General features: G+C 54.2%; 1 protein-coding gene across 1 annotated transcript; it reads left to right on the forward strand.

The window, feature by feature from the left end:
- On the forward strand, positions 4,172–8,099 carry LOC8073005 (protein SMAX1-LIKE 3). The gene is made up of 3 exons (XM_002446405.2): positions 4,172–5,706; positions 6,355–6,574; positions 6,703–8,099. The coding sequence occupies exons 1-3, from the start codon at positions 4,457–4,459 to the stop codon at positions 7,855–7,857; spliced, it is 2,625 nt and encodes an 874-aa protein (XP_002446450.1). The 5' UTR covers positions 4,172–4,456; the 3' UTR covers positions 7,858–8,099.

Below are 14,620 nucleotides of genomic sequence, written 5' to 3' on the forward strand. Positions count from 1 at the left end.
AATTGTTACTTAGTTTCAACTGATAGCTCTGTTTGCAGGAGGTGTACAGGTAAAGAAAAATGAAGAAACAGGGACTCCAAAAAGAGTGGAATTCACATCTGGCAGTGGTTTCTTGGCCAAATTTCTGCAGGTCCAAACTTTAGTAACCCCTTGACCAAACTTTACATAAGTGCCTTTATGCAAGCACAATAATAGATATACTGTTCTTCTCACAAAAATGTTAGATTTTTGTTTTTTCCCTGGCGTTGCTTATCAGGCTGTTGTTCCTTTTGTAGTGAGCGGCAGCCTCTGTTCCAAGTTGTCATGAGATTTCACGGCAAATCTCTTGCCGTTTTCTGGGCATCAAACTTAAGGTATACAGTACCTGTGTTCCAACATTTGGTTCAGAACACAGGGGTCCATCACCTTGCATAGTGCTCTGCCTCTGCTGCATCTTCTGCTCCCATTAGCAGCGCGCCAGGGGAATTAAAATTCAGAAGCTTTTCTGCAGATAATGCCACTCATGGGCTTTTTAGCAGCCCCCCTCTACCTCTCCTGCTGCACTTTAAAAAGCTGCCTGCGGCTACACAGAGCTTAGCGCTAGTTTAATTCGGCAGCACGCCACAACACTGGGCTTTGTCATGCACACACACATAGAGCACAGATCTGAACAGGAACCTAACCGCTGCTGCTTGGATTAAGCAGCTAGAGAAAGAAAAGAGGGAGATCAAAAGAAGGGCCTGCAGTGATTACTAGGGTTCTTTTCTGCTTTCGTCTTTGTGTTTTCTTTTGCAGCATTGCTGCTGGCTGCTCTTGGCTCTTGGTTCTCTGCTGGTTGTTGCATTGTTCCTCAAACTGCGTATATACTTTCCCCCCCTTGAAGCGCTCCTTTTGGGGCAAATGGCTTTGTGATGATTAGGGCTTGGCCTTTTGCTGCCCTTTTGGGCCATATGTTACCAAATATTTCTTTGACTGTGACCACTACCTCTCAGATTAGTTTGAAAAGATCATGCGTACACTCAGAGCTTCACAATACAGCATCAGTGCCGGAATCCTAGAAAGAAGGTACGTAACAGGTTGCTCTCTCTCTCTCTCTCTCTCTCTCGCTCGCTCTCTCTCTCTCTCTCTAACAGTTGCATACATGCATATGTAAGTTCAGAACTTCAGATGCAATATTAGTCACTTTTAGTTATTAGGTTCTTGAGAAGAAGTCTGTAGAATTACACGAAGATGCACAAAACTGATTCGTGTATTCGAGAAATGATCGATATTGAGCTAGGAAGACTATATGATTGAGTAATGAGGGAGATCTCTTGGGATGGAAGGCGTGAGGGGGAAGTCATTTCTGATCGTTACCTCTGGGACTGGGAGTAGCTGTTAACCGACCCCTTTTCTCTCTTCGTATCCCCATAAAGAACAATGTTTCGAGCACATCTTTTGATGCAAATTCACGCAGTAATGACCGGTCAATGATCCTGCAAACCTTGCTTTGTTATCTGCTGCTTTGGCTTTCCCTGGCTGATAATTCTGCTCGATCCTAGTGGTACTGCTGCACACCATTTGAACAAAATGTTACCACCAGGATAAAGCAAGCTAGCTCTAGCTGGTAATTGATGATATCAACGTCACTGAACTTCCCTGACTGGTTTGTAATTTCAGTAAGCCCATGTGCATGTTGATGCAAATCGACCCTAGCTAGACAGTGGTAATTTTCTTGTAATGAGTAATGACAGTGTGGCACTGAAATTTGAGAGGTTGCCTGAACTTGCATTGGTTGTAACACACTGAATGTGTTAATTTCTGTGTCTGGCTAGTACATACTCCTACTAAGGTCATCCGCAATGGTTATCAAATAGCTAGCTAGGAGGAATTCTATTGGCTCTCAATAGCACTTTACAAATAGCTAGCGAGATGATGTATAAAAATAATAAAAAAGTAGCACTCTCATTGGCTATCGAGGAGAGAGATCAAATAGCTAGCGACTTTCTAATAACTAGCGACTCATAAATTGCTAATCTAGCACAATCTTCTAGAAATAACTCTCTCACAATACTCTCTACAATAGCTAGTGACTTTCTAATAGTTAGCGACTTCTTAAGCTAGCTATTTGCAAATTACCATTGAGAGCCAATAACATTCTTTCTAGGATCAAATAGCTAGCGATTTGAACACCATTGCGGACGCCCTCATACACAGTCTGCTTTTGAGGAGCAGGAATGCTGAAAAGCCCCTGCTTTGCTGAACATCATGCATGTGGCTGTTTTTCAGTGCTCCGACGTACGCTACAACTGCAAACTGCGAGTGACTCTAATCTTTGCCATGCATGATGGATACACACATACCTACTACTGCCTACACTACATACAGAGCATATGGGCAGTAAGGGGACGGACGCTTTATTCCTTATACTTCGAGTCCAGAGGGAAAGAGGCCGTACACAGTTCCCGATTCTTTTAGGGCACAAGCACAAAGATCTCTCTCGCAGGAAAAGAAAACCAATTTAAATGGGCCCTCTCAAAAGATGAGAGGTCACTGCAGGCCACATCAGATCCTATCGATCGATCGATCACAGAAAAGCATCATATGTTGTATCGTCATCATTGCAAGATCAGTCCCCGTTTCCTGTAGCTAAAATGGGATCGATTGTGTAAATATATACACGACCTGCGGGTGGTGTGATTGTGAAAGCTCTCACTAGTGTCTCTTACTCTCTTAGAATGTTTATATGTACTACTCGACGTGTTGATGCAGAGTACTTGTGGAATTTTAGTTTACTCTTTAATTTCTTGTAATTTCTGAGGGTCGTTACACTGTTCAGATTTTTTTTGTGGTCCATCATTGTTTACTTAATTGAAAGTGGTTTTTAGGTATACATGCATGTGAAAGCAAATTGAGTAGGAGTATTTTCTAACAGAGCCATCATATTATGGTTGTTATGTTGGAGAACCTAAAGGAATTCAGTTTGTTATATATGCAGCTATCGCGGACCAGTGTACTATTGTTATTCCAATGGGGTGAGAAAGCTTTCCTGATCATTTGTCTTTTAGTGGTTAATTGTGCTGGGTAAGGATGATCACGTCACTACCTACCTCGACGAAGTTGCACATCAGTCTATCAATCATATGAACTAGTATATGAAACCGTACAACAAACACCCTCTAACAATCTCATGCAGTTATTAGTGGTTAATTAGTACTAGTTTCATAATTTAAGGTTGGAAATTAGACTATCATACAATTTGATGATTAAAAAAAATGTACTTTGACCTTTATTTTATTTGGCCTACAAAACTGCCTTTGGTGCAGTGGGAAATGCTATTTCATCTACATAACGTACATTTATATATGACGACTACATGGATTCACAATCAAAATTTACATAGATTCGTATATGCCCTTTGTTGGAAAGATTTGTCCCTTATCATTACAACGTGGTCATTACTTTTGTGCATAATCTTGAATGAAGTGTCTGTTTTGTGCGATTCTGTTGCACTGCATATATACTCTCTCCATGATTTTGCCGAAACGAAACAGTATGATAGTTGCCGTGCCATGGGTTATTTTCCCTGCGTGTTCTAGATAATTGTTAACTGATGCGCTATGTAAGTTGATTACTTTTGCATGTGATGCAAAATGGGCATGCTATAACATCACACTGTGTGCTTTTTACATGGAGAGCGCGCGCTAGCGAGAGCCCTCATCAGAAATCACAAAGTCTGCAAGGGCTAGCTGCTCCAATGATCAATGCACATTTGTCACCCCTGTTCGAATCCTTCCACAGATCAGGTTCGAAATTTTATGTTCGCCTTTGCTCACTTTGATGCATTCCTACATAGATTTTAGCTCTCAGCCTCTCTCGCTCTCACTGGGTCATTCTTTAGAGGTAGCCGATCACATACAAAATCTGGTCGCAAAGATACTGCAATACACTACCCTGTGTACATCTATATGATCTGCTTTCTCATGGTCATTGAGCTAGACTGAGAGCTAGGTATGGAGAGAGAGATAGAGAGAGGAGGGAAAGCTGAGGCGCCTTTGTATCTGCTTTGTCAGCACATGCATTCTACCCTCTACCCACTTTCTCTTTCCCACCACCACAAAATCCACTTTGGACCCGGGAAAAAAAATCTGAGAGTAGTAAAGAAAAAATGCAGCTAGCCAGCCAGCAGCAGCCCTCTCTAACAAGAAAAGCACAAATCCATACACCCAATGCTAATGATCATCTATCCTTCACCTCCTCCACACATCACCGGCCGGCCGTCGTCTCTGCTCAAAAGATGAACAACACTCACCAACATATAAAGCAGCACCACCACCTGCATCAGCTCCAGTGATCGATCCTCCCCTCTATATCTACGCACACACACATCTCGTCTCGTCTTCAGCCTCGCAACTGCCACCAGATCTTTCAACACTCACACTGCCTTTGCTGCACCAAATCGATCAGCTAGCTATAGGTGGCTGGCCAGGAGAGAGAGATGAGGGCCGGGGGGTGCACGGTGCAGCAGTCGCTGACGGCGGAGGCCGCGGCGGTGGTGAAGCAGGCGGTGAGCCTCGCGCGGCGGCGCGGGAACGCGCAGGTGACGCCGCTGCACGTGGCGAGCGCGATGCTGGCGGCGCCGGCGGGCCTGCTGCGCGCGGCGTGCCTCCGCTCGCACTCCCACCCGCTGCAGTGCAAGGCGCTGGAGCTCTGCTTCAACGTCGCGCTCAACCGCCTCCCCGCGTCGGCCGCGGTCGCCTCGTCGCCGCTGCTCGGCGGACACGGGCACGGCCACCACCACTACTACCCGCCGTCGCTGTCCAACGCGCTCGTCGCGGCGTTCAAGCGCGCGCAGGCGCACCAGCGGCGCGGCTCCGTCGAGAGCCAGCAGCAGCCCGTGCTCGCCGTCAAGATCGAGCTGGAGCAGCTCGTCGTCTCCATCCTCGACGACCCCAGCGTCAGCCGCGTGATGCGCGAGGCTGGCTTCTCCAGCACCCAGGTCAAGGCCAACGTGGAGCAGGCCGTGTGCAGCACAACAACGACCACCGCGGCCACGGCCGCCGCTCCAGGCAAAAACCCTAACCCTAGCAGCTCTGCCACCACGAGCCCAACAGCTCAGGAAGCCAAAGCCATCAACAAGCTGCCGCTGCCGCTCCCGCTCCACCAAGCGCGCGACGAGGACGTGGCCGCCATCCTGGACTGCTTGGCGTCCCGGAGCAAGAGGAGGGTCGTCGTCATCGCGGAGAGCGTGTCCGCGGCCGAGGCCATGGCGCATGCGGCCGTGGACAAGATCAAGAGAGCCGAGGCGAAGCACGACGCGCTGCGTGGCGCGCAGGTCGTCAGCCTCCGCGTGTCGTCGTTCCGCGACATGCCGAGAGAGGAGACCGAGCGGCGGCTCGGCGAGCTGCGGTGCCTCGTCAGGGGCAGGAGGCAGCAGGAGGTCGTGCTCGTCGTGGAGGACCTCAAGTGGGCGGCCGAGTTCTGGGCGGGCCACGTCCAGAGCGGGAGGAGAGGGTACTACAGCTCCGTCGAGCACGTCGTCACGGAGCTGCGCGCCCTGCTGGCGAGCGGCGGCGGCGGCGACCACGGCGGCGGCAGCATGTGCTGGCTCCTCGGGTTCGGGACGTACCAGGCCTACATGAGGTGTCGGGTCGGGCAGCCGTCGCTGGAGAGCCTGTGGGGGCTCCAGACGCTCACCGTGCCCGCCGGCAGCCTGGTGCTGAGCCTCACCTGCGCCTTCGACGACAGGTAATCCAGAGAGGTCCCATTCCCAAATCCCAATCGATCGGTTTTGCGATGCAAAGTTGTTAGCTGTAGGTTTTTCGATTCAGAATGTCACGTCAGGTGAACGAACCAACCTGCTGAAACGAAATGTCCCTGACAATTCGTAACTGAAGTAACTGTGAGCAAGCTCTATAGGACAAGGAGTAGTAGCAACTGTAGCGTCCCTGCAACGTGCTCTGCCCTTTTCTCTCTTTGCCTACCATGAGTGTGAGTGAAAGCTTGCATCTTTTGCGTGCTTTCTGAACAAAAGCTTAGGTAGTAGTAGTACTAGGCTACCAGCTAGCTAGCTCTTCACCTCCACATATTCCCTCTTTTCCATCTCTGTTTCCCCCTGGGGGGTTCTGAAGTTTGAACATCCTAAGTTCAAAACTGTATAGGGCCGGGGTTGCTGTATATATATACCATATATCTCGATTGGCAGCTCTATATATAGTTTTAAGAAATAAAAACTGGTCTTTTTATCAACATAATTCCAATCAAAGACAATGTGTGTGGTACAACCGGCCGGCAAAGCTAGCAGCTAGCAGGTAGCTGATTTTATGGATATGTCGTCGAGGGGGTAGGGTACGTGAAATGACACTGGAATCTTATTCCCGTTTGTTCTCTCTGCAGTGCTCTAGGCACGGTCAATCAGTCCATGAAAGCCGGCTCTGACACGGATGGGAACGCACCGGCGTCTTGCTGGCCGCTTTTGGGCGGCACCCAGCTCATTTCCAGATGCTGCGCCGATTGCTCTGCCGCGAGGATCGACACGAAAGCGGCGTTGCCTCGGCCCTTCGTCTCGTCGTCGTCCACCCTCCCTTCCTGGCTCCAGCATTGCCGTGATCATCAGGTACACAAAATGTTCATCAGTCACATGCATGATTCCCTTCTCCAATCCAACAATTACTGTAGTATATGTTATTAGTCCAACTTGACACATTTGTAATAATCTTCCTAACTGACTTTTCTTTTTTACAGGAGCCTACTACGACCCATCTTACGGACCTTGGCAAGACATGGAGCTCCATCTGCAGCAGGCCGTCGTCACAGCGGATGACGCTGCATTTCTCCGCGCCGGTGTCTCCGGCGTCCTCCATCTCTTCCTATGAGCACGGCGGCGATCATCATCATCAGTCGCAGCAGCCGCGGCACTCGTCGTGGCTCCTCGCTGGTCTCGACGCCGCCGCGCCCGCGCACCACCACCCGTGGAGACCCAAGCGCGAGGCCAGCGGCGGGAATAAGGCCGCCGCCAGCAGGTCCCACGACTCCGGCGGCTCGAACGGCTCCGTGGAGGTGGAGTGCCGCCGCGCCAAGGCCAAGTTCAAGGAGCTCAGCGCCGAGAACCTCAAGGTGCTCTGCGGCGCGCTGGAGAAAGAAGTGCCGTGGCAGAAGGAGATCGTCCCGGAGATCGCCAGCGCCGTCCTGCAGTGCCGGTCGGGGATCGCCAAGCGGCGCGACAAGTCGAGGTCGGCGGACGCCAAGGAGGAGACGTGGATGTTCTTCCTCGGCGGCGACGCCGACGGCAAGGAGAAGGTGGCGAGGGAGCTTGCTAGTCTCGTCTTCGGGTCACGCAACAGCTTCGTATCCATCAGGCCTGGTGGGGGTGCCTCTGCCTCGTCGCCGCCGCCGCCTGCCGCCGCCTCGTCCGAGGAGCACCACCGGAGTAAGCGGCCACGGATGGCGGCGGCCTACCTAGAACGGTTGCACGAGGCTGTCTCCGAGAACCCACACCGGGTCATATTCATGGAGGACGTCGAGCGGGCTGACCGGGACTGCCAGCTCGGCATCAAGGAGGCGATCGAGAGCGGGGTCGTGCGGAACCATGCTGGCGAGGAGGTCGGCGTGGGCGATGCCATCGTCATTCTCAGCTGCGAGAGCTTTGACGGCGACAGCAGGTCTAGAGGTTGCTCGCCGCCGAGCAAGAAGGTGAAGGTAGAGATGGAGGAGACCAAGGAGGAGCGCACAGGTGAACATGAACACAACGAAGATGGCGCTTCCTCGTCGTCTCCGTCGTGCATCGATTTGAACGTGGACATGGAGAGTGATCCGGCGGACGAGCGAAGTCTCGGTGATCTCTGTCTGCTCACGGCCGTCGACAGGACCCTATTCTTCAGAAGACAACAAGAGAATTAGTAACTGACTGTGTGTACATTGAAGGATCCGATATGGGTACCTAACGTGTGCTTCTTCGATCGTTCTGATATAAGAACCTAGATTAGTTGCAAGGGCAAGTCTAATTAGCATTTCTGTAGTTCATGTTTTGTTTTGTTTTTTAGTTTATCTTTTTTTTTGGCTATCGCTTGGTTTTAGAGAATTGGATCACGGGTGTATTTGGGCTTCACTAAAGACAAAAATAGAGCTGTTGTAAATTTACCTGGAGATTCTAATTCGCTGTTATCTGTAACCGAGACCAAGTTTACTCTCTTTTTTCACCTACAGAGCATCTCTACTTCTCTAGTAGTCGGTATAATTTACTTGCTAAATTAATATATCTAGCAAGTTAATAAAACAAAATAACAGTTTTAAATTTTGTTCTTCTCTAACAGTACCTTGTAATAATTTTCTAAAATTTAAAAATTTATAGTAGGGTGCACATCTATTTGTTGTTTTTTAGTTTACTAGAGTCAATCATATCTTTTACTAGAGGGATATGAAGTTCTCTCTACTTTGCAAACTTATGAGTTAAAGAGAATATTTGACAAGTTTTTATTTTTAAGTACTTCTTTTATAAACTGTTGGAGGAAACTTTTTTCTCTTTTTGCTAAAAAAATTGAGATAGAAAGTTATTTTAAAGCCCAAAACAGAAACTCTGTTCATAGCATAGCAGAGCTGTTAGGAGAGCTTGGGAGCTCCGCGAGCCAGGTAAGGCGACTCCGCCGCCCCGTTGCGCCCCGGCGCTGATGGCCTCGCCGCCGCTCCTCTGAGCCCCCCCCCCCCCCCCGCCCTCGCGCTACACGGATCCGGTGCCTCCTCGTGCTCCACTCCCTCCTCCACTGTCAGTTCTCCCTCGCAAGCCTCTCCGCCGCCTCCTTCCGTGCCCAGATCTGGTGCTTCCCACGGAGCTGGGGTCAAGCTCGAGCCGGAGCTAGGCTGATGAGGTGGAGGAGGCTTTGGAGGTCGGCTCCCCGGGCGGGCTGTTGGAAGCTCTCGGCCGTGGAAGCGGGGAGAGGGTCCACTTTAGCGACTTCGAGCTCTCAGAGGATGAGGATGACGACGGTGCGGCTAACGAGCCTGGGCCCCCGCTCTCGCCGTCGCCTCCCGCGCCCCCCCCCCCCTCTCCGAGCGGGGCAAGGAGCCGCCCCCGGGGCCAAGCGCCGACGAGCCCCGCGCCGCGCTCGTCACCGCCACCGCCGGGCGGGCAGGCGGATTGAGGGCTTCATGGCCACTGCTCGCCGCACTCACCCTGAGTCGCCGCGGGGGTCGCCAATGAATAGCCGCTCCCCTGTCTCGCACCCGGCACGCACCGTTGGCTCCCCGGACGCTGATGGTTTCTACCAAGTGAAGAGCCGCCGCTTGGGTCGCTCCCGTTCGTCGTCGAGCCCCCCCAACCTGTTCCCCCCATGCTGAATGGGTTGTGCTTCAATTGCCTCGGCTCCGGGCACCTCCGGGCCGCTTGCAGGTGGCCGGCGAAGTGTTACAACTGCTGGGCCGAGGGCCACCACGCAGCCTCATGTCTGTTCCCTGTCACCCCCTTTGCCGTGGGGGCCAAGCGGCCGAGATCTCCGTCGAATGGGTGTGGTGGCGGTCGTGGGCCGTCTCGCCGAGCTCAAGCTCCGTGCGCTGTGGGGAGACGTTCAGGCTCGGCGGACACTGTCTTCGGGCGCTCCGTCTCGTCTGGATGTGCGCCATTTGTGCCTCACTATTGCAGACCGCCCAGCCCGGAGGAGTCCTCCCAGCGTTAGTCCGCGCCTCCCCCGCCGCCGCCACCGCCGCCACCGCTGCCGCCACGCCCCGCCCATGAGCCTCCCCCCAGTGTCCCACCTGTCCAGGAGGCCGTTGTGGCCCCGGACATGGTTGCGGCCCCAGGGCCTGTGGCGGTCTCCGGGGGTGAGCTGCTCTCTCGCAGGCCCCATGCGCCTCTGGTGGTGGTACCGCGGTCTCCTACGGTACAGGCGGCTGAGGACTCGCTTCGCTTCGCCTTGGTGGCCAATGTTGCTGGTAATCGTCCCCTAGTGTCCACGGCGATGCTCCGCGACCATCTTGTGCGACATTTCAGGTTGACGGTAGGAGAGTTCGACGTGCGGCGACACTTTCTGGAGGATTTCGTCGTCTGATTTCAGCATGGCGCAGACCGCGACCGGGTACTCGCTTCGAGGCGGCCGTCTGCTCTTCCCATGGTCTGGTATCCTTGGCGACGTACCACTCTAGCTCACTTGGGTACCTTCAAGTTCAAGGTTTTGCTCGCCCTTTCGCGTGTTCCTCTACACGCGAGGAGTGTCCAGGTGGCTCAGTCTGTGTTGGGGCCGGCATGTGCGAACATTGAGGAGTCCTTGTTGCGGGACCGTGAGGATGATGATGACAGGGATTTTTTTGTCACTGCGTGGTGCAAGCATCCAGCTTTCGTCGTCGACCACAACCTCATCTTCATCCTAGAGCCTGTCGTGGGGGGCGTCGCGCCGCCGGACGATCACCTTGCGGGGCTTCTCTACCTCATCAAGGTTCGGCTCGTCGCTATCCAGGACTTCAGCTCCCCTCCAGGTTCCCCTGGGGGCGCGCAGCAGGAGGCGGGTGGCTGGGGGCCTCCGGCGCCCGGGCCAGCTCCTTTCGTCGACCCGCCGGCCGATGGGCCGTTCGGTGGGGATGTCGCTGGGGATGGCGAGGTTGAGGACGCCCCCGCTCCGGCTGGGGGTGGCCTCCAGTTGCACCAGCACGCGTCCTCCTTCGCCCCCTCTTGTGGCTATGTGCGGGTGGGAGACCTCCACTGCCCGCTTGCTCCCGGTGGAGGCGGCTGCGATATACTGGAGGCTCGCGCTCGATCGCCGGAGCTCTGCCCCTCCACCCCAGCTCGGCCTGTTGCGCTCACGGGGTCAGGTTCGTCTGCGCCCTCGCCGTCCATCTTTCTTCGTCGGGAGCCATCTACCCCGATCCGTCCGGGCGTCGTCGGTGCATTCCTCAACATCGCCCCCATTCTACTTTACGGGGGTGCCAGCTCCTTGCTGCTCCCTGCCCCCTCTCATGATGATTGGTTCAAGGACTGTGTTGAGAGCGAGCTTGCATTCGGCGCGGGTTTTGTTGGGAGACGGTCTGGACCCTCGGGCGGCTGCGCGCAAGGCTGCTCGGCGGAGGCTGTATCTCCAGCGGGAGCGGCCTTAGTGCCTCCGGCCGGAGCCCCGGAGGTTCCCCATGTTGTGGTGGAGCTCCAGCCTAGGGATGTCGCCGCTGCGGAGGTGTTCCAGCCTTTTGCCCAGCCTGCTCGGGATGACGTGGATGACTCAGATGCTGCGGAGTGTGTCGACGCCGGGCTGCAGCGGCCATCCTTGTCAAGCTTCATCGACGATTTCAGGATGCCTCTCAGCCCTCCCTTGCTGCTGGAGTCCCCCATCCGTCGTGTCTCCCGTGCCGCCAGCCCGCGCTACACGTCCGCTGCGCCGGTGCCGCGCCGTAGTTCACGCCTTGCACAGTCCGCGCACCTCAGGGAGCCCAAGCTGGAAGCACAAGCTAGAAAGGTCTTGCTCAAGAAGTGGAGACCCGTTCGCTCCCCTCCTGCTCCTCCCCAAGCTCCTCACTCCAACATCAATGGTAAGTTTCAGAGGGTGTTTCGCGAGCCATTGTCGGCTTCCAAGAGTGGAGCAATGCGGGAGCTGTTCCCGGCAGCCGGCCGTCGGGTAGCGGGTGCTGTGCTGGACCCCTAGCCGCGCCCTCAGCTTCATCGCCCAGCTGTTTTCCATGTCGGACAACAAATTCTTGTTCTGGAATGTTCGCGGCTTGAATAGCCGTGACAGCTGTGGGGGTATAAACCCCTATACCCTCACGGCTAGACTTGGGCCAGGAGGCTTGGCCCATTACGAGACGAGTTCGATGCTTGATCCGACTGCGCGGAGTTTCGCGCAAAGAAACAAGACGTGGAGATCGAGCATGATTCTAGTCGGTTAGAATAGGAATTGATATCGAACTATCTATGACAATTGTAACCGACTAGGATTAGTTTCCAGATCTGTAACCCTGCCCTCCGGACTATATAAGGAGGAGCAAGGGACCCCCTAGGATAGATTATTCTCTCAATCCAATACAATCAGACGCAGGACGTAGGTATTACGCCCACACGGCGGCCGAACCTGGATAAAAACCTTGTCTATGTCTTGCGTCACCATCGAGTTCGTAGCTTGTGCACCGTCTACCGATAAACTACTACCGTGGGTATACCCCAAGGTAGACTGCCGACTAGCTTTCGTCGACAGTGGCGCGCCAGGTAGGGGGTGTGCGTACAGCTCTTCCAACGAACAAGATGGTCATCATTCCAGCTTCTGCGGCCGTGCCTGAAGGCCTCACGTTCACCGTCGGCCAGATTACGTGGACGACTCACGGTGGCGGCCTCACGGCCACGGTTTCGGAAGAAGAGATCCAATCTGGGGCGACGGCGGCATCGGCTCCGACCACGCTGACACTGGCACCGAACACCCGACCACCACTTCTGCGCTACAAGGGAAAGAAGATCGATGGCTCGGACCTTTTCCGAGCTCTCGATCGCGCCGATCTCAAGCTTCTCGAAGCTTCCCGGCTGGTAGATGGGATCTCGCGCCACCCTGATCAAGCCTCGCCAACGGATTTTTTCAACTCCTACCGACCAACTCGTGTCGTCACACACAAACGGCTAGGAACGTCTCTAACATAACCTCCACCCTCTCAGGACGGTCCGTCAAACTCGAGGCTGATCCAGATCGAGGCTCTCATTACGGGCTGAACAACTCGGCCGTTCACTACTCACGGCACATCCAATCTCTCTTCAACGGGGCTGGTTGGTTGCCAAAGCGGAGCAATCGACCAGCTCGCACTACGTCAACATGGTGACGATCCGAGAACTACGGGACGGCCAGGCTTCCAGCACAAACTCTAGCACTGGCTTCGTTCCTACCGAAGTCATAAACTCCGAGGACGAAGTCTATGACCTGGATTTACCACCGTATCCTCCGGGTTTCTCTCGCTTCCCGGTCTTTCCACCTCGGCGTGGAGACCTCGTCTTCAATGTCAGCGGCGATGAGCCGGTCGTCGATGGAGAGACAGACGAGCAGAGGCAGCTCCGCGAGCAGCGCAACGCCGACCGCACCCGACGACGCGCGGACGAGGAACGACAACTCCCACCGCATAACCTCACCGACGCTTTTGACATGGTCGGGGATCAGCAAGTCTACAAAACACCAAGCGCTAACGTGGCTGTTGCTATGGCCAATTTAGATCGACTCCCTGATACTCCCGAGTGCCAGGGTGTCCGATCCAGCGTACGCGCGCATCTGATCACCACGATGGAACAGACAGCCACTCTGCTCAAAAGAGTCCAAGCTATCTCCTATGCGGAAGTCTCCTCCGACCATACCCATCGCAGCCGAACCTCACCACAACCCAGCGAGCACCACCGCAGCCGTTCCCCCAACAACCGGCGAAAAGATTCACGGCGTGACGATGGTGGTCGGGACGCCGGCGGATACCGCGAGCAGAATCGCGGGCGTGGTCAGGAAGTAAACCAGCACAGGGATCTTCGATACAACATCCCTCCCAAAGACGCCCGGGACCGCATCAACAGGCGCGCCACGGAGAGAGCAGTTCACGAAAACTTGCGTCGCATTGAGTATGATGCAACGCACGGTCCCCCGGGCCTGAGACAGTTCTCTTCACACCTCCGCCAGGTCGTGTGGCCCCACAATTTCAAGCTCGAGAAACTCAAAAAATACGACGGCAAGGAAAACCTAGAGAACTGGATCACTCTTTACGAGATCGCCGTCCGATCAGCAGCAGGAGATGAGCACGTCATGGCCAACTACTTCCCAGTAGTCCTCGACCAGGCTGGTCACCAGTGGCTCCTAGGCCTGCCCGAGGACTCTTTCGACTCTTGGGAAGAACTATGCAAAGCTTTCATCGACAACTTCATCGCTACCTGCGAGCAGCCTGGGAACAAGTACGACCTCGAAAGGATAAGGGACAGGAAAAACGAGCCTCTGCGCGATTACATCCGACGATTCTCAGATATGCGCCTTAAGATCCCGAAAATTTCCCACGACGAGGCCATATCTGCTTTCATCAAGGGGCTGCGCTTCCATGAAGCACTGAGGAACAAGCTGCTGCGCAAAAGACCAACAATGATGGCCGAGCTTCTTGCCACGGCTAAAAATTACGCCGACGCCGACGACGCAGAAAAACTCATTCGGGATGATGCGAGAGAACCCGACCAGCCTCCTCGACGAGACGACAGTCGAGGTCATTTCGACAACAGGAACCATCGTCGCCCCGACAACTGGGACCACAGAGAAGGCTGGCGGCGTGACAATCGTGATGACTTCAGAGGCAAACGCCCTCGCGACCACGACCATGAGGTGAATACGGTCAAGCGTCCCAACGGGCGGCGTGACTACCAGGAAGACTACAACAAGACGTTGAAGGGGCCATGCCAGCTACACCCAAAATCTAACCACACGATGGAGGAATGCCGCGTCCTCAAAAACATCTACACGCGGCGGGCCGCTCAAGACGACCCCGCCAAGAAAGGCGGGAAACAAGACGGGCGCGATCACGAAGACGAGGACGAGGACCAGGATAGGGACCCATGACACTAGTATGTCAGTCCTACCGACGTGGTCCACTCCATCTTCGGGGGCAAGGTCTCCATCGAGTCTAAGCGAGAAAGAAAGCTCTTAAAGAGAGCCTGCCTCAACATAGACAGACGGATGGCCTGATCGCCGATCCG

Source organism: Sorghum bicolor, chromosome 6 (genome assembly GCF_000003195.3).
Source record: "Sorghum bicolor cultivar BTx623 chromosome 6, Sorghum_bicolor_NCBIv3, whole genome shotgun sequence".
NCBI classification, from domain to species: Eukaryota; Viridiplantae; Streptophyta; class Magnoliopsida; order Poales; family Poaceae; genus Sorghum; species Sorghum bicolor.